This window comes from Erythrolamprus reginae, chromosome 1 (assembly GCF_031021105.1).
Source record: "Erythrolamprus reginae isolate rEryReg1 chromosome 1, rEryReg1.hap1, whole genome shotgun sequence".
NCBI lineage: Eukaryota > Metazoa > Chordata > Lepidosauria > Squamata > Dipsadidae > Erythrolamprus > Erythrolamprus reginae.
This window is the reverse complement of record NC_091950.1, coordinates 406269528-406288378: the sequence shown is the minus strand read 5'-3', so window position 1 is coordinate 406288378 and position 18851 is coordinate 406269528. Positions and strand designations below refer to the sequence as shown.

Here is an 18851-nt window from a genome sequence, read left to right as displayed (position 1 = left end):
ATCCATCCTAAGATAAAATACAGAAAACAGTATAAGGGCAGACTAGATGGATCATGAGGTCTTTTTCTGCCGTCAGTCTTCTATGTTTCTATGTTTCTAACAGTCCCAATCCCAGCGAAATCAAAACTCTGAGGCCTGGAGTTTCCTCAAAAGTAAGAATTTATTAGCAATGCCATATTGGCACAGCTGGTGAATACCCGACTCTGAAGGACCTGAAGTTTTCCCCCATCCAAACCAAAACCCAACGTTCTTAGAAACATAGAAACATAGAAGACTGACGGCAGAAAAAGACCTCATGATCCATCTAGTTTGCCCTTATACTATTTTTTGTATTTTATCTTAGGATGGATCTATGTTTATCCTAGGCACATTTAAATTCAGTTACAGTGGTACCTCATGATATGAACCCCTCGTCATACGAACTTTTCAAGATACGAACCCAGGGTTCGGAATTTTTTTGCCTCTTCTTACGAACTTTTTTCACCTTACGAACCTGCCGCCGGCCGCTGGGATGCCCCACCTCCAGACTTGAGTTCCTCCCGTTTTTCCCCACCCTGTCTTGCACCATTCTCCCCTCTGGATCTCCATGGGTTTCCCCCGTTTTTCCCCACCCTGTCTTGCACCATTCTCCCCTCTGGATCTCCATGGGTTTCCCCCGTTTTTCCCCACCCTGTCCTGCACCATTCTCCCCTCTGGATCTCCATGGGTTTCCCCCGTTTTTCCCCACCCTGTCTTGCACCATTCTCCTCTCTGGATCTCCATGGGTTTCCCCCGTTTTTCCCCACCCTGTCCTGCCCCATTCTCCCCTCTGGATCTCCATGGGTTTCCCCCGTTTTTCCCCACCCTGTCCTGCCCCATTCTCCCCTCTGGATCTCCATGGGTTTCCCCCGTTTTTCCCCACCCTGTCCTGCCCCATTCTCCCCTCTGGATCTCCATGGGTTTCCCCCGTTTTTCCCCACCCTGTCCTGCCCCATTCTCCCCTCTGGATCTCCATGGGTTTCCCCCATTTTTTCCCACCCTGTCCTGCCCCATTCTCCCCTCTGGATCTCCATGGGTTTCCCCCGTTTTTCCCCACCCTGTCCTGCCCCATTCTCCCCTCTGGATCTCCATGGGTTTCCCCCGTTTTTCCCCACCCTGTCCTGCCCCATTCTCCCCTCTGGATCTCCATGGGTTTCCCCCGTTTTTCCCCACCCTGTCTTGCACCATTCTCCCCTCTGGATCTCCATGGGTTTCCCCTGTTTTTCCCCACCCTGTCCTGCCCCATTCTCCCCTCTGGATCTCCATGGGTTTCCCCCGTTTTTCCCCACCCTGTCCTGCCCCATTCTCCCCTCTGGATCTCCATGGGTTTCCCCCGTTTTTCCCCACCCTGTCCTGCCCCATTCTCCCCTCTGGATCTCCATGGGTTTCCCCCGTTTTTTCCCACCCTGTCCTGCCCCATTCTCCCCTCTGGATCTCCATGGGTTTCCCCCGTTTTTTCCCACCCTGTCCTGCCCCATTCTCCCCTCTGGATCTCCATGGGTTTCCCCCGTTTTTCCCCACCCTGTCCTGCCCCATTCTCCCCTCTGGATCTCCATGGGTTTCCCCCGTTTTTCCCCACCCTGTCCTGCCCCATTCTCCCCTCTGGATCTCCATGGGTTTCCCCTGTTTTTCCCCACCTTGTCTTGCCCCATTCTCCCCTCTGGATCTCCATGGGTTTCCCCCGTTTTTCCCCACCCTGTCCTGCCCCATTCTCCCCTCTGGATCTCCATGGGTTTCCCCTGTTTTTCCCCACCCTGTCTTGCCCCATTCTCCCCTCTGGATCTCCATGGGTTTCCCCCGTTTTTCCCCACCCTGTCCTGCACCATTCTCCCCTCTGAATCTCCATGGGTTTCCCCCGTTTTTCCCCACCCTGTCCTGCCCCATTCTCCCCTCTGGATCTCCATGGGTTTCCCCCGTTTTTCCCCACCCTGTCCTGCACCATTCTCCCCTCTGAATCTCCATGGGTTTCCCCCGTTTTTCCCCACCCTGTCCTGCCCCATTCTCCCCTCTGGATCTCCATGGGTTTCCCCCATTTTTCCCCACCCTGTCTTGCACCATTCTCCCCTCTGGATCTCCATGGGTTCCTCCCGTTTTCCACCACCCTGTCTTGCACCATTCTCCCCTCTGAATCTCCATGGGTTTCCCCCGTTTTTCCCCACCCTGTCCTGCCCCATTCTCCCCTCTGGATCTCCATGGGTTCCTCCCGTTTTCCACCACCCTGTCTTGCACCATTCTCCCCTCTGAATCTCCATGGGTTTCCCTCCCCCCACTCCGTTCGTCTCAGCTTCGTCTGCCGGCAGCTTTTTTTTTTTTTAAGCCTTAATGTTTTGGATTTTCCTAATCGGCTTGCACGCATTATTGGCTTTTCCATTGATTCCTATGGGAAACATTGTTTCATCTTACGAACTTTTCACGTTACGAACCTCCTCCTGGAACCAATTAAGTTCGTAAGATGAGGTATTACTGTACTGTGGATTTATCTATCACGTCTGCTGGAAGTTTGTTCCAAGAATCTACTACTCTTTCAGTAAAATAATATTTTCTCATGTTGCTTTTGATCTTTCCCCCAACTAACTTCAGATTGTGTCCCCTTGTTCTTGTGTTCACTTTCCTATTAAAACCAGTTCCCTCCTGGACCTTATTTAACATATTTAACATATTTAAATGTTTTGATCATGTTCCCCCTTTTCCTTCTGTCCTCCAGACTATGCCACGACATCAACCAGAAGTCCAAGCTTGATTGTTTTTATTAGCAAACAAGGTAACAGCCTCAATTCTACCTGCTGATAATGTTACCTAGTTTGGTAGTAAAACATCCACAACAAACTACCAAGCTCACACACACCCACTGCTCCCAAGGGATTACTTTCTACCATAAGACAAAGATATCCAGTTCCTACAAAGACCAAACAGCTCGATATAGGAAATCTTAGATACGGCCTCTGCACATTAACTTCTTTATCTTTGGATGATGAACATATTCTCATAATATGCCAGAATTGGAGGGAACAATAAAACCAAGAAGGTTCAAGATCCACTGTGAGTATCAGTTTTAGTACTATGCCCTTGAACATTCCCCCCATAGCCTGCAAAAAAGTATGATGGCGCTAGAAAAAAAAACAAGTAAGGATGGCCGGGATAAAATCTAAATTGTATTTACTTTTTCCATTTAAGCTTTTTTAAATCGGATACTTAATGAATCACCAACTTAATTAAGAACAATTAATATGATTATTCCCAGGGTATTTAACACATTTCATCTTCTGCTTTATTAAAACTTTAAATTCAGTGGCAACTTTGAACTCTGGGGATTACATCACAGAATGCCTTACAGAAAGACTACATTATCTGATCCTGATTTCATTGCCCAACCAAATCTTTACTCAGTATGGAAAATCCACACCTGGTGGGGCATATAGAAACCTAGAAACACAGAAGATTGACAGCAGAAAAAGACCTCATGGTCCATCTAGTCTGCCCTTATACTATTTCCTGTATTTTATCTTAGGATGGATATGTTTATACCAGGCATTTTTAAATTAAGGTACAGTACTGTGAATTTACCTACCACGTCTGCTGGAAGTTTATTCCAAGCATCTATTACTCTTTCAGTAAAATAATATTTTCTCACGTTGCTTCTGACCTTCCCCCAACTAACCTCAGATTGTGTCCCATTGTTCTTGTGTTCACTTTTCTATTAAAAACACTTCTCTCCTGAACCTTATTTAACCCTTTAACATATTTAAATGTTTCTATCATGCCTCCCCTTTCCCTTCTGTCCTCCAGACTATACAGATTGAGTTCATTAAGTCTTTCCTGATACGTTTTATGCTTAAGACCTTCCACCATTCTTGTAGCCCGTCTTTGGACCCGTTCAATTTTATCAATATCTTTTTGTAGGTGAGATCTCCAGAACTGAACACAGTATTCCAAATGTGGTCTCACCAGCGCTCTATACAGCGGGATCACAATCTCCCTCTTTCCAGAAGTTCACTTTCTCCTTGAAGTCCTCCAGAAAACAAGAGCCCACCACCCCATTAAATCATGGGCTGCATTGCTGCTGTGCTCAAAAGACATGTAACTTCAGATATTTTTCTGTACTCCATGTGAAATCTTACTCGCTATCATAGTTCCCTCTAAGCTGAGCAGTGAGCAATCGCTCACTTAAAAATCATCATCAACTCAGAGTTTTCCAAACCTGCCCAGAAGCTGAGAGGGAAAGAGTGAGAGGGAAGGAGAGAGAGAGGAAGAGAGGAAGAGAGAGAAACAGATAGAAAAAAGAGAGGAAGGAAAAGAGAAAGAAAAAGAATGGGAGTAAGGAAGAGAGAAAGAAAATCAAAATCTAGTTTGAAACTAGCTCAACTATTTAGGTGGCATTTTGATATTGACAGAGTTGCCCTATTATGAGCTCACTGTTATAGACGCACAGTACAGTATTTTATTTTGAAATTCTCTGAGGCAAAACAGGGTGGGGTTTTTATTTGTTTGTTTGTTTGTTTGTTTGTTTATTATTTTTGTGCCGCCCATTCCCGAAGGGACTGCTGCTCAGACACTATACTTTTCCGCCCCCCCCAAAAAAATTAGAGGGAACACTGCTCGCTATTGTTAGTCCTCAACTTACCACCATTCATTTAGTGACTGTTCAAAACCCTAACAGCACTGAAAAGTCTGATTTTCACACTAAACAACCCCTGCAGCACCCCGTGGTCAGGTGATCAAAATTAGGATATTTGGCAATTGATTTGATTAATTTGATTTATTAGACTTGTATGCCGCCCCTCTCCGGAGACTCGGGGCGGCTCACAACAGTGATAAAAACAGTACAGTGTTCCCTCGATTTTCGCGGGTTCGAACTTCGCGACAAGTCTATACCACGGTTTTTCAAAAATATTAATTAAAAAATACTTCGCGGTTTGCCCCCCCTATACCAGTTTTTCCCGCCCGATGATGTCATATGTCATCACCAAACTTTTATCCACCTTTAATAAATATTTTTTAAAATAAACTTTAATCAATAAACATGATGAGTAATAATCTAAATGGTTGCTAAGGGAATGGGAAATTGCAATTTAGGGGTTTAACGTGTTAAGGGAAGGTTTGTGATACTGTTCATAGCCAAAAACAGTGTATTTAATTCCACATCTCTACTTCGCGGAAATTCGACTTTCGCGGGCGGTCTCGGAACGCATCCCCCGCGAAAATCGAGGGAACACTGTACATGATGACAAATCTAATAATTAAAATCTAAAAATAACAATAATACATTTAAAAGTCTAAAAACAAGGAACCCAAATATATAAAAACATACATACAATCCTATCATACACAAATACTACATAGGCAGGGGGAGATGTCTCAGTTCCCCCACCCTTGACGACAGAGGTGGGTTTTCCAGCTGGCTTGTATTTATGATTTTCCAGCTGGCTTGCATTTATGATTTGTAGTGTCCTAGATTGTTCCTTTTTGCGACCTTCTGACAAACAAAGTCAATGAGGAAGCCAGATTCACTTAACTTATCAACTGCAGTGATTCTTTTAACCACCGTGGCAAGAGAGGTCATTAAATGGGGCACGCGTGTGTGCCAGAAACTGTAAGACCACCTGACTGTTGTGCATGCACACTCTGGGAACCAGACACTCAACTTCCCAGTGTGCGCATGCATGCTGGAAAAACCACTCTTCCAATTTCCAGTGCTCCTCTATGTGCATGCTCCCGTCTCGGCACTCGGTGCCGAAAAGGTTCACCAACACTGCCCTATACCATTTTTAGATAAATGGTTGTCCATTTTCTTCTTGAAAACCTCTAGTGTTGGAACATCCACAACTTTGATGGCAAACCATTCCACTCATTAATTGTTCCCAATGTCAGGAGATTTCTCCTCTGTTGTAAGTTGGATCTCTCTTTAATGATCTTCCATTTGTTACTTCTTGTCCTGCCCTCTGGTGCTTTAGAGCGGTGATTTTCAACCTTTTTTTTGAGCCGCGGCACATTATTTACATTTATAAAATCCTGGGGCACACCACCAACCAAAATGACACAAAATGACACTCTAAGACTCTCTACTCTCTTTTTCCATCCATGTCTCCTCCCCCCTTGTGTGCGTGTGTGTGTATACACATTCTTCAACCATTTCCAAAAACAGGTGAGGGCTGGGGTGGTGGTTTCCCTCTTATTCTTTGGGTGCTTTTTATCATATGCTTTAAATCAAGAGTCACTTCTCTCTCTCTTTCGTTTCTCTCTCTTTCCTCTCATTTTCTGTCTCAATCATTTTCTCATTTCTCTTTTTTCCTCCCCCTTTTCCTCATTTCTCTCTCTCTCTCTCCCTTCCTCTCCTTTTCTCTCTCCCTTTCTTGCTTTCTTTCTCTCTTGCCTTCTTTCTCTCTCTTTCTCTCTCTCTCACTCTTGCTTTCTCTCTCTCTCTTTTCTTTCTCTCTTGCTTTATCTCTCTCTCTCTTTCTCTTGCTTTCTTTCTCTCTCTTTCTCTCTCTCTTGCTTTCTTTCTCTCTCTCTCTCTCTCTCTCTCACTCACTCTCTCTCTTTCTCAGCAAAAAGTTGCAAGACCGGAACCTGAGCTTCCTTCTTTGCGGCACACCTGACCATGTCTCGCAGCACAGTAGTGTGCCACGGCACACTGGTTGAAAAACACTGCTTTAGAGAGCGGGTCGACACTTTATTCTCTGTGACAGCTTCTCAAATATTGGAAGACTGCTGTCACGCCACCTCTGGTCCTTCTCTCGAATGTTCATTCGTTCTGTTTTAATGTGATACTGCTCCTAACCAACCAGCCAGTTGTGCCTTCTTCCAGGATATGTCATTTCGTCCCTGCCCAGTTTTCTACTCCTGTTCTACAGCAACAAGCAATCAATCATTTTCATGTTTTCTGACATTTCTCCTTCTTTGTCTCAAGGCTGCAGGGAATGAGCAAATAACTCTTCCCTGAGGTCTAAACTGAACTTTTGCATGAAATTAGCCCAAGGGCTGCCCAGAGCCCTAGCCAGATATTGCTAGCTTCTACATGATATCATTTCTCTTTGTTCTGGGCCTGTCAGGGCTTGATAAATGGAAATCCTTGTGTGTTGTCCTTACTAATTAGTGCATTGCGACAAAGAAGGGGGAGGAGAGAGAAATAATTGACAGGAGGGAGAAATAATTGACGGTTGCAGCCTCTAGAAAAGATCCTGGAGCACCAATCACCCAAATGGAGATGGGGTTTTTTGTTGTTGTAATTTTTCAGGTTGTGCTCAAGGCTTTGGAGAGACATCAGTGTAGGTACACGGAAATACTTTATCACTGTGCTTTGTTCGTTTTCGGTATTTCATTCTGTATTTCACCTTGAAGCACCAAGGTGTTGCAAGGTGAAACAATTGAGCCCAGGGAGCTTTGTGGCCACAGAAAAGAAAAATGGAAGAAAAGAGGCCAGGTTGCTTTGATCTTAGCTCAACCTTCTCTGACTAGTGTCCTCTTGAGACTCTACATAGCTTCTGCTTCAGTAATCTCACACTATTAACCAGAGCATACAAAACGTTCGCCAGACCAATCCTTGAATACAGCTCATCTGTCTGGAAGCCACATTGCATTTCGGACATAAACACTCTAAAAAATGTCCAGAGATACTTTACTAGAAGAACCCTCCACTCCTCCACTCGCAACAGAATACCCTATGCGACTAGACTTAAAATCATAGGTTTAGAAAGCTTAGAACTACGTCGCCTTAAACACGATCTAAGCATAGCCCATAAAAATCACCTGCTACAATGTCCTTCCTGTCAATGACTACTTCAGCTTCAACCACAACAATATATGAGCACACAACAGATACAAACTTAATGTAAACAGCTCAAAACTGGACTGCAGGAAATATGACTTTAGTAACCGAGTAGTTGATGCACGGAACTTACTACCAGACTCTGTAGTATTTATTATTTATTTATTTATTTATTACTTAGATTTGTATGCCGCCCCTCTCCGAAGACTCATCAGCTAACCCCCAAAACTTTACCCTTAGACTACTGAAAACTACTGTGGGACTTCCGACTTCAGACTGACCGAATTTTGAAGCGTAACACGCCAGACATCCTGATTGTGGAGAAAAAGAAAGTATGGAGCATCGACATCGCAATCCCAGGGGACAGCAGAATTGAGGAGAAGCAGCTAGAGAAATTAGTGAAATACGAAGATCTAAAAATCGAGCTGCAACGACTCTGACATAAGCCAGTGAAAGTGATCCCAGTGGTACTTGGCACGCTGGGCGCAGTGCCAAAGGATCTCAGCAGACATTTGAAAACCACTGCCACTGCCAGCCAAAACGTCCCGTAGCACCCTGTTGGACAAAATGGGGCAGGGGAGCCTCACACAGCCCTGTGTCCAATTTTGGCCAGCAGAGTGCTGCAAGAAGCCGTCCAGGCCAAAAAATGGGGTGGGGATTGCCCTCGCATAGTCCTCTCTGCCCCATTTTGGCTGCCCCATAGGCTGATACTTTGCTATTTCCAGGCTGTCCCTGCAGATCAGATTTAAGCACTCCCGCGGGCCAGATCCGTCCCCTTGAACTTGAGTTCTAGAGCAAGGTTCCACTGACTGGCAATTGCGCCCTGCTATACGACAGCACAACCAATCCAGGGAGACACGGCTATCTGTCTTAATCAAACCCATATATGAACAAATTCTGGTAACTCTTTTATCATTAGGGACTATCAATATACAATACAGTCATAAGTGGACAAGGATACAAAGACACCCATAAAATTGATATCACATTTCCTCCATAAACTGCCCTGTTAAATTACCAAAACACACTTAGCTTTTTATTGCTAGGACTTTAAGCACTTACCAGGTTTAGGGATGAGTCCTTGGAAAGGCCTGAAAAAGAAAAAAAACCCATACTGTTCATTATGAAAGAGAAGGTGGCTTTAAATTGGCCTTTGCGACAAATATTAGGGTATCAAAAATTGTGTATTATAAATATTGACACACACAAAAGAGGATCTGGTGGTAGCTGATAAGAAATAATTGAGAAATGCAGGCAGGTGGGTGCACCTTCACAGGGCACAGTTTTATGTTGTATGATGTGCAGTCTGTGTGTGTAACATTTAAAAAACCAATTAAAAATATTTTTTTAAAAAAAGAGAAATGCAGGCAGAGTAGGTACCTCTGTTACGGCAGAGGGAATCAACCTAAAGAGCCCAATCTAAGATTTCTTTTAAGAAAAGTCTAAAATTGCAAGTAAACTAACTCAGACCATCAAAGAGAGTGAACTTTTGCTCATTCAAGAGTTGGTTGTGAAGGCAGAGGAGATGAGGCAAAGGAGGTGTATTTTCTAGCTCTGGTTCAGCCACATCCGGGGCTAGCATGGACGCAATAAGGTACTGTATACGGTATCCCTCAATCAAACCCTGATATAGGCATCTGTTAGAAGCCACAATGGCATCGTGACACCATCATGCAAAGAATGCCAAAGACTTTCAATCATTTTGAACATCATGATATCGTTGACATAACTCACCTTTCCTTATTAAGCCCTATATACACAAGCTTAGAAACATACTGACGGCAGAAAAAGACCTCATGGTCCATCTAGTCTGCCTTTATACTATTTCCTGTATTTTATCTTCGGATGGATATATGTTTATCCCAGGCATGTTTAAATTCAGTTACTATGGATTTACCAACCACGTCCGCTGGAAGTTTGTTCCAAGCATCTACTACTCTTTCAGTAAAATAATATTTTCGCACGTTGCTTCTGATCTTTCCCCAACTAACCTCAGATTGTGCCCCCTTGTTCTTGTGTTCACTTTCCTAGAAAATGTTTGAACATACGTCTCGGCTGAAAACTTAATGCAAATCATTGAGAATTTTGTAGGGAAAAGATCCAATTAAGATTTGTAATGTCTATGAACCAGGAACCCAGAGAGTCACCGAGGATCAAAAAATAGAGCTAAATTTAACTAATCAGAATGACTTCTGCAACACTACACACTCATGTACAGTGATACCTCGTCTTACGAACTTAATTTGTTCTGGGACGAAGTTTGTAAGGTGAAAAGTTTGTAAGATGAAACAATGTTTCCCATAGGAATCAATGGAAAAGAGTTTAATGTGTACAAGCCCGAAACTCATCCCTTTTGCCAGCTGAAGCACCCGCTTTTGCACTGCTGGGATTCCCCTGAGGCTCCCCTCCATGGGAAACCCCACCTCCGGACTTCCGTGTTTTTGTGATGCTGTGATTTCGCTGTGGCTCCCCTCGCTGGGAAACCCCACCTCTGGACTTCTGTTGCTAGTGAAGAGCCCATTTTTGCACTGCTGGGATTCCCCTGCAGCATCGCAAAAACACGGAAGTCCAGAGGTGGTATTTCCCATGGAGGGGAGCCTCAGGAGAATCCCAGCAGCGCAAAAACAGGCGCTTCGCTGGCAACAAAGTCCGGAGGCGGCTTGGGTTTGTAAGGTGAAAATAGTTTGGAAGAAGAGGCAAAAAAATCTTAAACCCCGGGTTTGTATCTCGAAAAGTTTGTATGACGAGGGGTTTGTAAGACAAGGTATCACTATATTTCTCAGCTTTTGGTTTTACAAACCACATTTAACCAGGCCGATTAAAAATCAAGCAAGTGCATTTTACAATGTGAAAAGTTTTGTTGGTGTCTAGATTTGTACTTGTAGGTCTTAGCAGGTTGCATAGATAGCATAAACTGATCCTGCTTACTTAAAGCTAATTCTACTGTGAGATCTCAAAGGGTAAATTTAGTAACTAGATTAAGTGAATTGTATAAACGCAACCACCAGATGGCTGTTGAGATCATGCAATGGGATTCTAACATATTTTCTCCACACTAAATGCCATTTCATACTAATCTAGTGAGCTAGCAGACCAAAAATAGAACTTTTTAGTGGAGATACTTAAATTTCTGGCATTATCTCATCAAAGAGAGACATTGGATGGTATCAGGCTGTCCTATGGAATATTCTTGTTATATTTCTAGGCCTCATTGGTTCCCATGTTTTTATTGGAAATCACTCATCAAATAACTTCAACTTTCTGGTATTTTTCGGTGGTCATTTTAAGCAGGGGTGGGTTCTGGATCCTTTTGCTGATGATTTGCTCATAGTTGCACCATGTGTGCAGCAATAACTGAGTGGCTGCCAATTGGTTTCCAGATGCAATTCAAAGTGTTGGTTATGACCTATAAAGCCCTACATGGCATCGGACCAGATTACTTGCAGGACCACCTTCTGCCGCATGAGTCCCAGCGACCGGTTAGGTCCCACAGAGTCGGCTTTCTCCAGGTCCCGTCAACTAAACAATGTCACTTGGTGGGACCTAGGGGAAGAGCCTTCTCTGTGGGGGCTCCAGCCCTCTGGAATAAGCTCCCAACAGAGATTCGTACCGTCTCCACTCTCCTTGCCTTCCGTAAGAGTCTGAAGACTCATGTATGCTGCCAGGCTTGGGGCCATTAGACTCTAACCCCCTGGCCGACAAACGTAATGTACAGTATGTCTGTTGTTTGAATGGGAATGACTAATTTTTAATGTTATTAGGGCTTTTAGAGTAATTAATTAAATTAATTGGATTTAGGATATTTATGAGCCATGGTGGCGCAGCAGGTAGAGTACAGTACTGCAGGCCATTAAAGCTGACTGTAGATCTGCAGGTCAGTGGTTCAAATCTCATCACTGGCTCAAGGTTGACTCAGCCTTCCATCCTTCTGAGCTGGGTAAAATGAGGACAGGATTATGGGGGCAATATGCTGGCTCTATTAAAAAGTGCTATTGCTAACATGTTGTAAGCCGCCCTGAGTCTAAGGAGAAGGGCAGCATAAAAAATTGAATGAATGAATGAATGAATGAATGAATGAATGAATGAATGAATGAATGAATGAATGCTAAGAAAGCAGATTACCATCTACAGATACCCACTGCTGCAACCTGATGCGTATCCCTAAAGAGAAATACCTTGTAACTGTGAATTTGATCTTGTCCGCCACGGCTAATATCCTCTCCAGATTCTGAGAGCCGAAGGTGCAAGGTTTCCGGAATGGGATTCCTGGTGGCAACCCTTCTATGATCACTGAACCTGGATTGCTTTTGATACGCTTGTATGGCACTTGGACTGGGTATTTGATGCCCAAAGCCTCACCTGAAAGGAAGATAGCACAAGGCAGGAGTTAAGTCTTTTGTCACACCTGATTTGGTTCTTGTTCACTAGCACAGTGATTTTCAACCTTTTTTGAGCCATGGCACATTTTTTACATTTACAAAACCCTGGGGCACATTGAGAGGGGGGAGGGGCGGCTAAAAAAAGTTTGGACAAATTTTTTTCCTCTCTCTTCCTCCCTTTCGCTCTATTTCTCTCTCCCACCCTCTTTCTCTCCCTTCTTTTTTTTCTCTTTCCATCCCTCTTTCTTTCTCTCTTCCTTCCTTCCTCTCTTTTTTGCTCTCTTTCTCCCGCCCTCCCTCCCTCTATGTTTTTCTCTCTCCCACCTTCCCTCCCTCTTTCTCTCTTTCTCTCTCTTGTTCTCTCTCTCTTGCTTTCTTTCTTTCTCTCTTTCTCTTTCTTTCTTTCTCTCTCTTTCTTTCTTTCTCTCTCTCTTGTTTTCTTTTTCTCTCTCTTTCTTTTTCTTTCTCTCTCTCTCTCTTTCTTTCTTTCTCTCTCTCTTTCTTTCTCTCTCTTGTTTTCTTTCTTTCTCTCTCTTGTTTTCTTTCTTTCTCTCTTTCTTTCTTTCTCTCTTGTTTTCTTTCTCTCTCTGAGTTTCGCGGCACACCTGACCATGTCTCACGGCACACTAGTGTGCCGCGGCACACTGGTTGAAAAACACTACACTAGCAGACTCGGTCCTCACTCAATGGATGAGGACATCCCATCCTGAATGGTGGCTTCACCCAAGGTGAAGACACTCATTTGATCAAAAAGTGAGTGCAAGTGTCTGTCTTTCAAACCTCCCATGTCAGATGGGAAACCAGAAGAATTTAGTTTTTGAAATATCTATTTTTTTTTAAATTTCATCATGTGGTTCCTATAAAAAGTGCTTGTTAAAGGAACGCCCCCCCCCCCAAAAAACTGTGTGTACAGTTTATCTAATGTACAGAAACGATGATGGTAAGGATCATTCCCCCAAAGACTGTATGCTTTTATGTACGGCTTAAGAAAAAAGAAATTGATCAAAAGTTCACGTGGATCAGAGGTTTCATTGAGGGCCGCATCAGGGTTATGTTTGATCTCGGGGAGGGGGGGCGTGGTCAGGAGGGGCATGACCAGCTCAACATCACTCGTGTTGGGGACCCCTGTAGCAGCCCAACCGCTCTTCTAACGAATATAGGCTCCCAAACTCCAAACTCCGACAGCTTCCTATCATCCTTTTCCTCCCACTTAGGACTGTATGACTGTAACTTGTTGCTTGTATCCTAAGATTTTTATTCATATTGATTGTTTCCTCATTGTTTATTTGACCCCTATGACAATCATGAAGTGTTGTACCACGTGATTCTTGACAAATGTATCTTTTTCTTTTAGGTACGCTGAGAGCATCTGCACCAAGACAAATTCCTTGTGCGTCCAATCACACTTGGCCAATAAAATTCTATTCTTCCTGCAATTCTCTGCCACTGAAAACGGCACTTGGGAGGGCCTTCCAAGCTTGGTTTTTGACTGCAATAGCATCCTGCAACCCTCTGCCAGTGCAAATCTCGAGAAGGCCACCCATGGCCTTCCCATGCTCCATTTCGCTGGCAGAGGCACTACAAGATGGTCCTTTGCTGCTTCCAGGATGGCCCCATTGGCCAGATCTAAGCAGCCCATGGGCCAGGGCCTTGAGTTTGACACTCTCTCTCTTTTCCCTGTGCTTTTGTCACTCACTGGCGGGCCGGATAAATGGCCTCAGTGGGCCGCATGTGGCCCGCGGGCCGTAGTTTGGGGACCGCTGGTTTAAAGGGTTGGGCTGGATGATCTTTGGTGTCTCTTCCAAGTTTGTAATTCTAAAATTCTATCATTCTATGACTGCTAATAGCCAGTCATATTCTCGGATTAGTGACTCCTATTTCTGCCTGCTAGTGGCTTTTTGGGAAAAAAAACACTTACCATACTTCTTGTTGAACAGATCTTGAACCTGTTCCCTGAGTGTATTTGCAATGTCTATTCTTGACAGTCGAGTATCATAATTTTCTGTAAAGAAAGATGGAAACTATAAAAGACTCTATTTTACATCTCCCTGCCAAGTAGAATTGGGATCCATTACAAGCCACCATTTGAATGCTTAGGAAGGGACAGGAAGCAATGGCTTGCTCCATTAAAGATGTGAGCAGGGAATACTTTTTCCGCCTTGTATCCTTCTTTTTAAGATTAAAAAATGCCACGCCAAGACCTTTCTCTTTCAGCAAACACTTTTTTCAATTTTAAACTTTTTAAAAATAAGTTTCCTCCTGATGAGATTATATTTGCAATGTGCCCAATGTGTTCTCGCCAATTGAGTGGCATAGAAAGCCATGCCATTAAAAACAACAGAGTAAATGGAGAAGACTTTTGGCAAACTAGGTAAAGATGTTGATATAATAAAGACGGGCCACAAGAATGGTGGAAGGTCTTAAGCATAAAACGTATCAGGAAAGACTTAATGAACTCAATCTGTATAGTCTGGAGGACAGAAGGAAAAGGGGGGACATGATCGAAACATTTAAATATATTAAAGGGTTAAATAAGGTCAAGGAGGGAAGTGTTTTTTAATAGGAAAGTGAACACAAGAACAAGGGGACACAATCTGAGGTTAGTTGGGGGAAAGATCAAAAGCAACATGAGAAAATATTATTTTGCTGAAAGAGTAGTAGATGCTTGGAACAAACTTCCAGCAGACGTGGTTGGTAAATCCACAGTAACTGAATTTAAACATGCCTGGGATAAACATATATCCATCCTAAGATAAAATACAGGAAATAGTATAAGGGCAGACTAGATGGACCATGAGGTCTTTTTCTGCCATCAGTCTTCTATGTTTCTATAAATATGAAAATAGCGCCTAATTTCCCCTTACATGGCAAATATATATTTAAATATCACACTCCAGAACAGATGGGAGCGCAGACAAAATAAAATCCCCTCATGCAAAATAATTACATCCCCAAGTATAGATTAGCGTGTGAAAAGTGAAGCTAGAGAAATCCTGTGCTTCCTCAGATAACTAGGTTTTCCATTTGCAGATTGGTTTATTCTTTTATTTGTTGGAGTCGTATTAAGTCAAGGGACCTTTATTTGAAACATAAAAGAAATAGAATACAATCTGCCTCACATTGAATTTTATAAACAAAACATATCATCTTTCGTAAACAAAGCATATAATCTTAGCATATCATCAGGAACTACAGCTTATTGTAGTTTCCATCTTCAAAAAAGGGGGAAAAAATAAATCCAGGATACTAAAGTCCTATCAGCCTGACCTCAATATCAGGGAAGATTCTGGAAAAGATAATCAAGTAACAAATCAACGAACAGCAAGAAGCAAACAAAGTAATAACTAAAAGCCAACAAGGGTTTGTCACAAAGAGATCATGCCAAACTAATCTTGTTGCTTTCTTTCACAAAGTGACAAAATTAGTGGACCAGAGGAATGCTGTCGATTTAATTTACTTGGACTTCAGTAAGGCATTTGATAAAGTAGACCATAACTTACTACTAAATAAAGTTGAAAAATGTGGGTTAGACAGCAACACCACCAGATGGATTAAAAACTGGCTAATCAAACACACTCAATGAGTAGTGCCCAAAGGAACAGCATCTACATAGAGGGAAGTATGTCGCTTGGCGGGACCCAGGGGAAGAGCCTTCTCTGTGGCGGCCCCGGCCCTCTGGAACCAACTCCCCCCAGAGATTAGAATTGCCCCCATCCTCCTTGCCTTTCGTAAGCTTCTTAAAAGCCACCTCTGCCGCCAGGCATAGGGGAACTGAGATACTCTTTCCCCCTAGGCCTTTACAATTTTATTCATGGTATGTCTGTATGTATGTTTGGTTTTATAATAAGGGTTTTTAACTGTTTTAATATTGGATTGTTATATGCTGTTTTTATTACTGTTGTTAGCCGCCCCGAGTCTACGGAGAGGGGCGGCATATAAATCCAATAAATAAATAAATAAATAAATAAAATAAGTATGCAGTGGAGTACCCCAAGGCTCTGTTTTAGGCTCAGTACTGTTCGATATCTTCATCAATGACTTGGACAAAGGGATAGTTGGGGAACTCATCAAATTTGCAGATGACACCAAATTGGCAGGAATAGCCAACTCTCCAGAAGATAGGCTCAAGATTCAGAAAGATCTTGACAGACCTGAACATTGAGCGCTATCAAGAAAGAATGCAAAGAAAAGCAACGAAGCTGATTAGGGGACTGGAAGTTAAAACATACAAAGAATGGTGGAAGGAATTGGGTATGTCTAGTTTTAATGAAAAGAAGGACTAGAGGAAGACATGATAGCAGTCTTCCAATATCTCAGGGGTTGCCACTAAGAAGAGGGAGTCAGGCTGTTCTCCAAAGCACCTGAGGGTAGGAGAAGAAGCAATGGGTGGAAATTAATCCAGAAGAGAAGCAACTTAGAACTAAGGAGAAAATTTCTGATAGTTAGAACAATTGATCAGTAGAATGGCTTGCCTCCAGAAGTTGTGAATGCTCTGGAAGTTTTTAAAAAGATGTTGAATAACCATTTGTCTGAAGTAGTGTAAGGTCTCCTGCCAAGCAGGAGGTTGGACTAGAAGACCTCCAAGGTCCCTTCCAACTCTGTTGTTATTATTATCTCCACCAACAAGGTAACCACTGCACATTTCTACAAATTCTTTGGAAGGATGGCAAGTCCTACTGATTGTAATCCAGTGCCTCATTAGCAATCATTAGCCGTCAAGAGAAAACAGCAGTGCCATGCAGAAAACTACTCTGCAAATTGCTCAATAAATTGAAGGCATAATGTCCCCAAGGGGAGGGGTAGCAAAAAGGTAAAAAATGACTAGCCACAAATCCTACCTCTATCCCCATACTCACCTTGAAATCCTGGTCTTTTTACAGGGTCCTCAATGGGCTCAATGGAGACTCTATCATTGGCTGTCAACACAAAGAAAAGGTGTTTATATTCATTTTTATTTTCCATCTTAAAGTTTAGGAGATAGCCATATGACACCTACATGCAGTAGGGTAACCGTGATTACTGCCAAACTGTGTCCAACACTATGTTTTCAAATACTAGAAAGAGGTAAAAACTAGCCACCCTGAGTCCTTCGCGATTCGTGAGCCGGGGTGGCGCAGCAGGTAGAGTGCTGTACTGCAGGCCACTGAAGCTGACTTGTAGATCTGAAGGTCAGCGGTTCAAATCTCATCACTGGCTCAAGGTTGACTCAGCCTTCCATCCTTCCGAGGTGGCTAAAATGAGGACCCGGATTGTGGGGGCAATATGCTGGCTCTATTGCTAACATGTTGTAAGCCGCCCTGAGTCTAAGGAGAAGGGCGGCATAAAAATTGAATAAATAAAATAAATAGAAGTTGAATAAAATAAACAAACTTTACAAGATCACCAAATCATATGAGATTTCAGTGCTGGCTTAAAAATTTAGATTAGAACAGGGTCATTTTGTGTGGATTCACAGAGAATGCCCAAAATTTCACCAGGTTTAAGTGGGCTCACCTGAGATTTTAATCCTTTCACCTGAAATTACACCAGTGTGAGAGGTGGTTGCCGAATTCTTGCAACACTTAGCAATTTGAATATTGATTATGTGTCATCAAGCCATTACTGACTCTTAGAGACCACACATTTTTCTCCATCGGAAATTTGAGGCGATCTTGATATTCTGTTTCGAGTGGATGAGTGAAGGGCTCTTCTGGTGAAATATCTTTGGACATTTTCAAGGGTGTTGATGTCTGAGATGTGGTATGGGTTCCAGACAGATGAGCAGTAGTCTAAGATGGGTCTGGCAAAAGTTTTGTAGGCTCTTGTGAGTAGAGTGAGATTGCCTTTTTATATTATTACATGTCTATTTTCTTCCTATGTACTTGTGTATTGGACAAATGAATAAATAAATAAATTTAATGCTAACTTTTTATTCTATCAACGTATCCACTTAGCTACCTACGTGATGTTCAAGGCTACAAAGGCTGCCCATTTGTGCTCAATGTTTCTTCAATGTTGCTTCCTAAGTGGACAGTTTGATTTCACAGAATTTTGATTTACTTGTAGTTATATTGTGTTGTTTCAGTGTTCCCTTTATTTTTTTTGAGCAGTGTATATATCATGCATATATAATCACATGGGTTCCAATGCCAATCTGGGCTAATATTTCATGCTTACGAGGAAAAGGACTCTCGTTAACCTAAAATGTAGGCCATTTTTTTCAGTTGCCCATTTTTCAGTTGATGAGATTATGAGCCAGGGTGGCGCAGCAAGTAGAGTGTTGTACTGCAAGCCACTGAAGCTGACTGTAGATCTGAAGGTCAGTGGTTCAAATCTCATCACCGGCTCAAGGTTGACTCAGCCTTCCATCCTTCCAAGGTGGGTAAAATGAGGACCCGGATTGTGGGGCAATATGCTGGCTCTGTTAAAAAGTGCTATTGTTAACATGTTGTAATCCACCCTGAGTCTAAGGAGAAGGGCGGCATAAAAATTGAATAAATAAATAAATTATCTTGATTTCTTCAAAGGTAATAATCAACCGCTAGGAATCCACACAGCCTTACCTATTGCTCCTGAGCTATCTGAGGTCATTTCTTTCATTCCTTCTGTAAGAAGTTCTGGCCTAAAAGACATTATCAGACAAAATAATGTATTAAAGTCAGTGGGTTTTGCACTGGTTGCAGCAACAGCAGCTTCTTAGGTTTACAGAC

General features: G+C 42.9%; 1 protein-coding gene across 1 annotated transcript in view; it reads right to left on the bottom strand.

The window, feature by feature from the left end:
- Positions 1–18851, bottom strand: part of GTF2IRD1 (GTF2I repeat domain containing 1) — a 224713-nt gene that overhangs the window by 16863 nt on the left and 188999 nt on the right. The window contains exons 17-21 of the mRNA XM_070735231.1: positions 18705–18763; positions 17019–17078; positions 14081–14164; positions 11959–12142; positions 8846–8874 (exon numbers count right to left, since the gene is read on the bottom strand). Of these exons, the coding sequence (XP_070591332.1) occupies positions 8846–8874; positions 11959–12142; positions 14081–14164; positions 17019–17078; positions 18705–18763 (416 nt within the window). The remainder of the gene's footprint in view (positions 1–8845; positions 8875–11958; positions 12143–14080; positions 14165–17018; positions 17079–18704; positions 18764–18851) is intronic.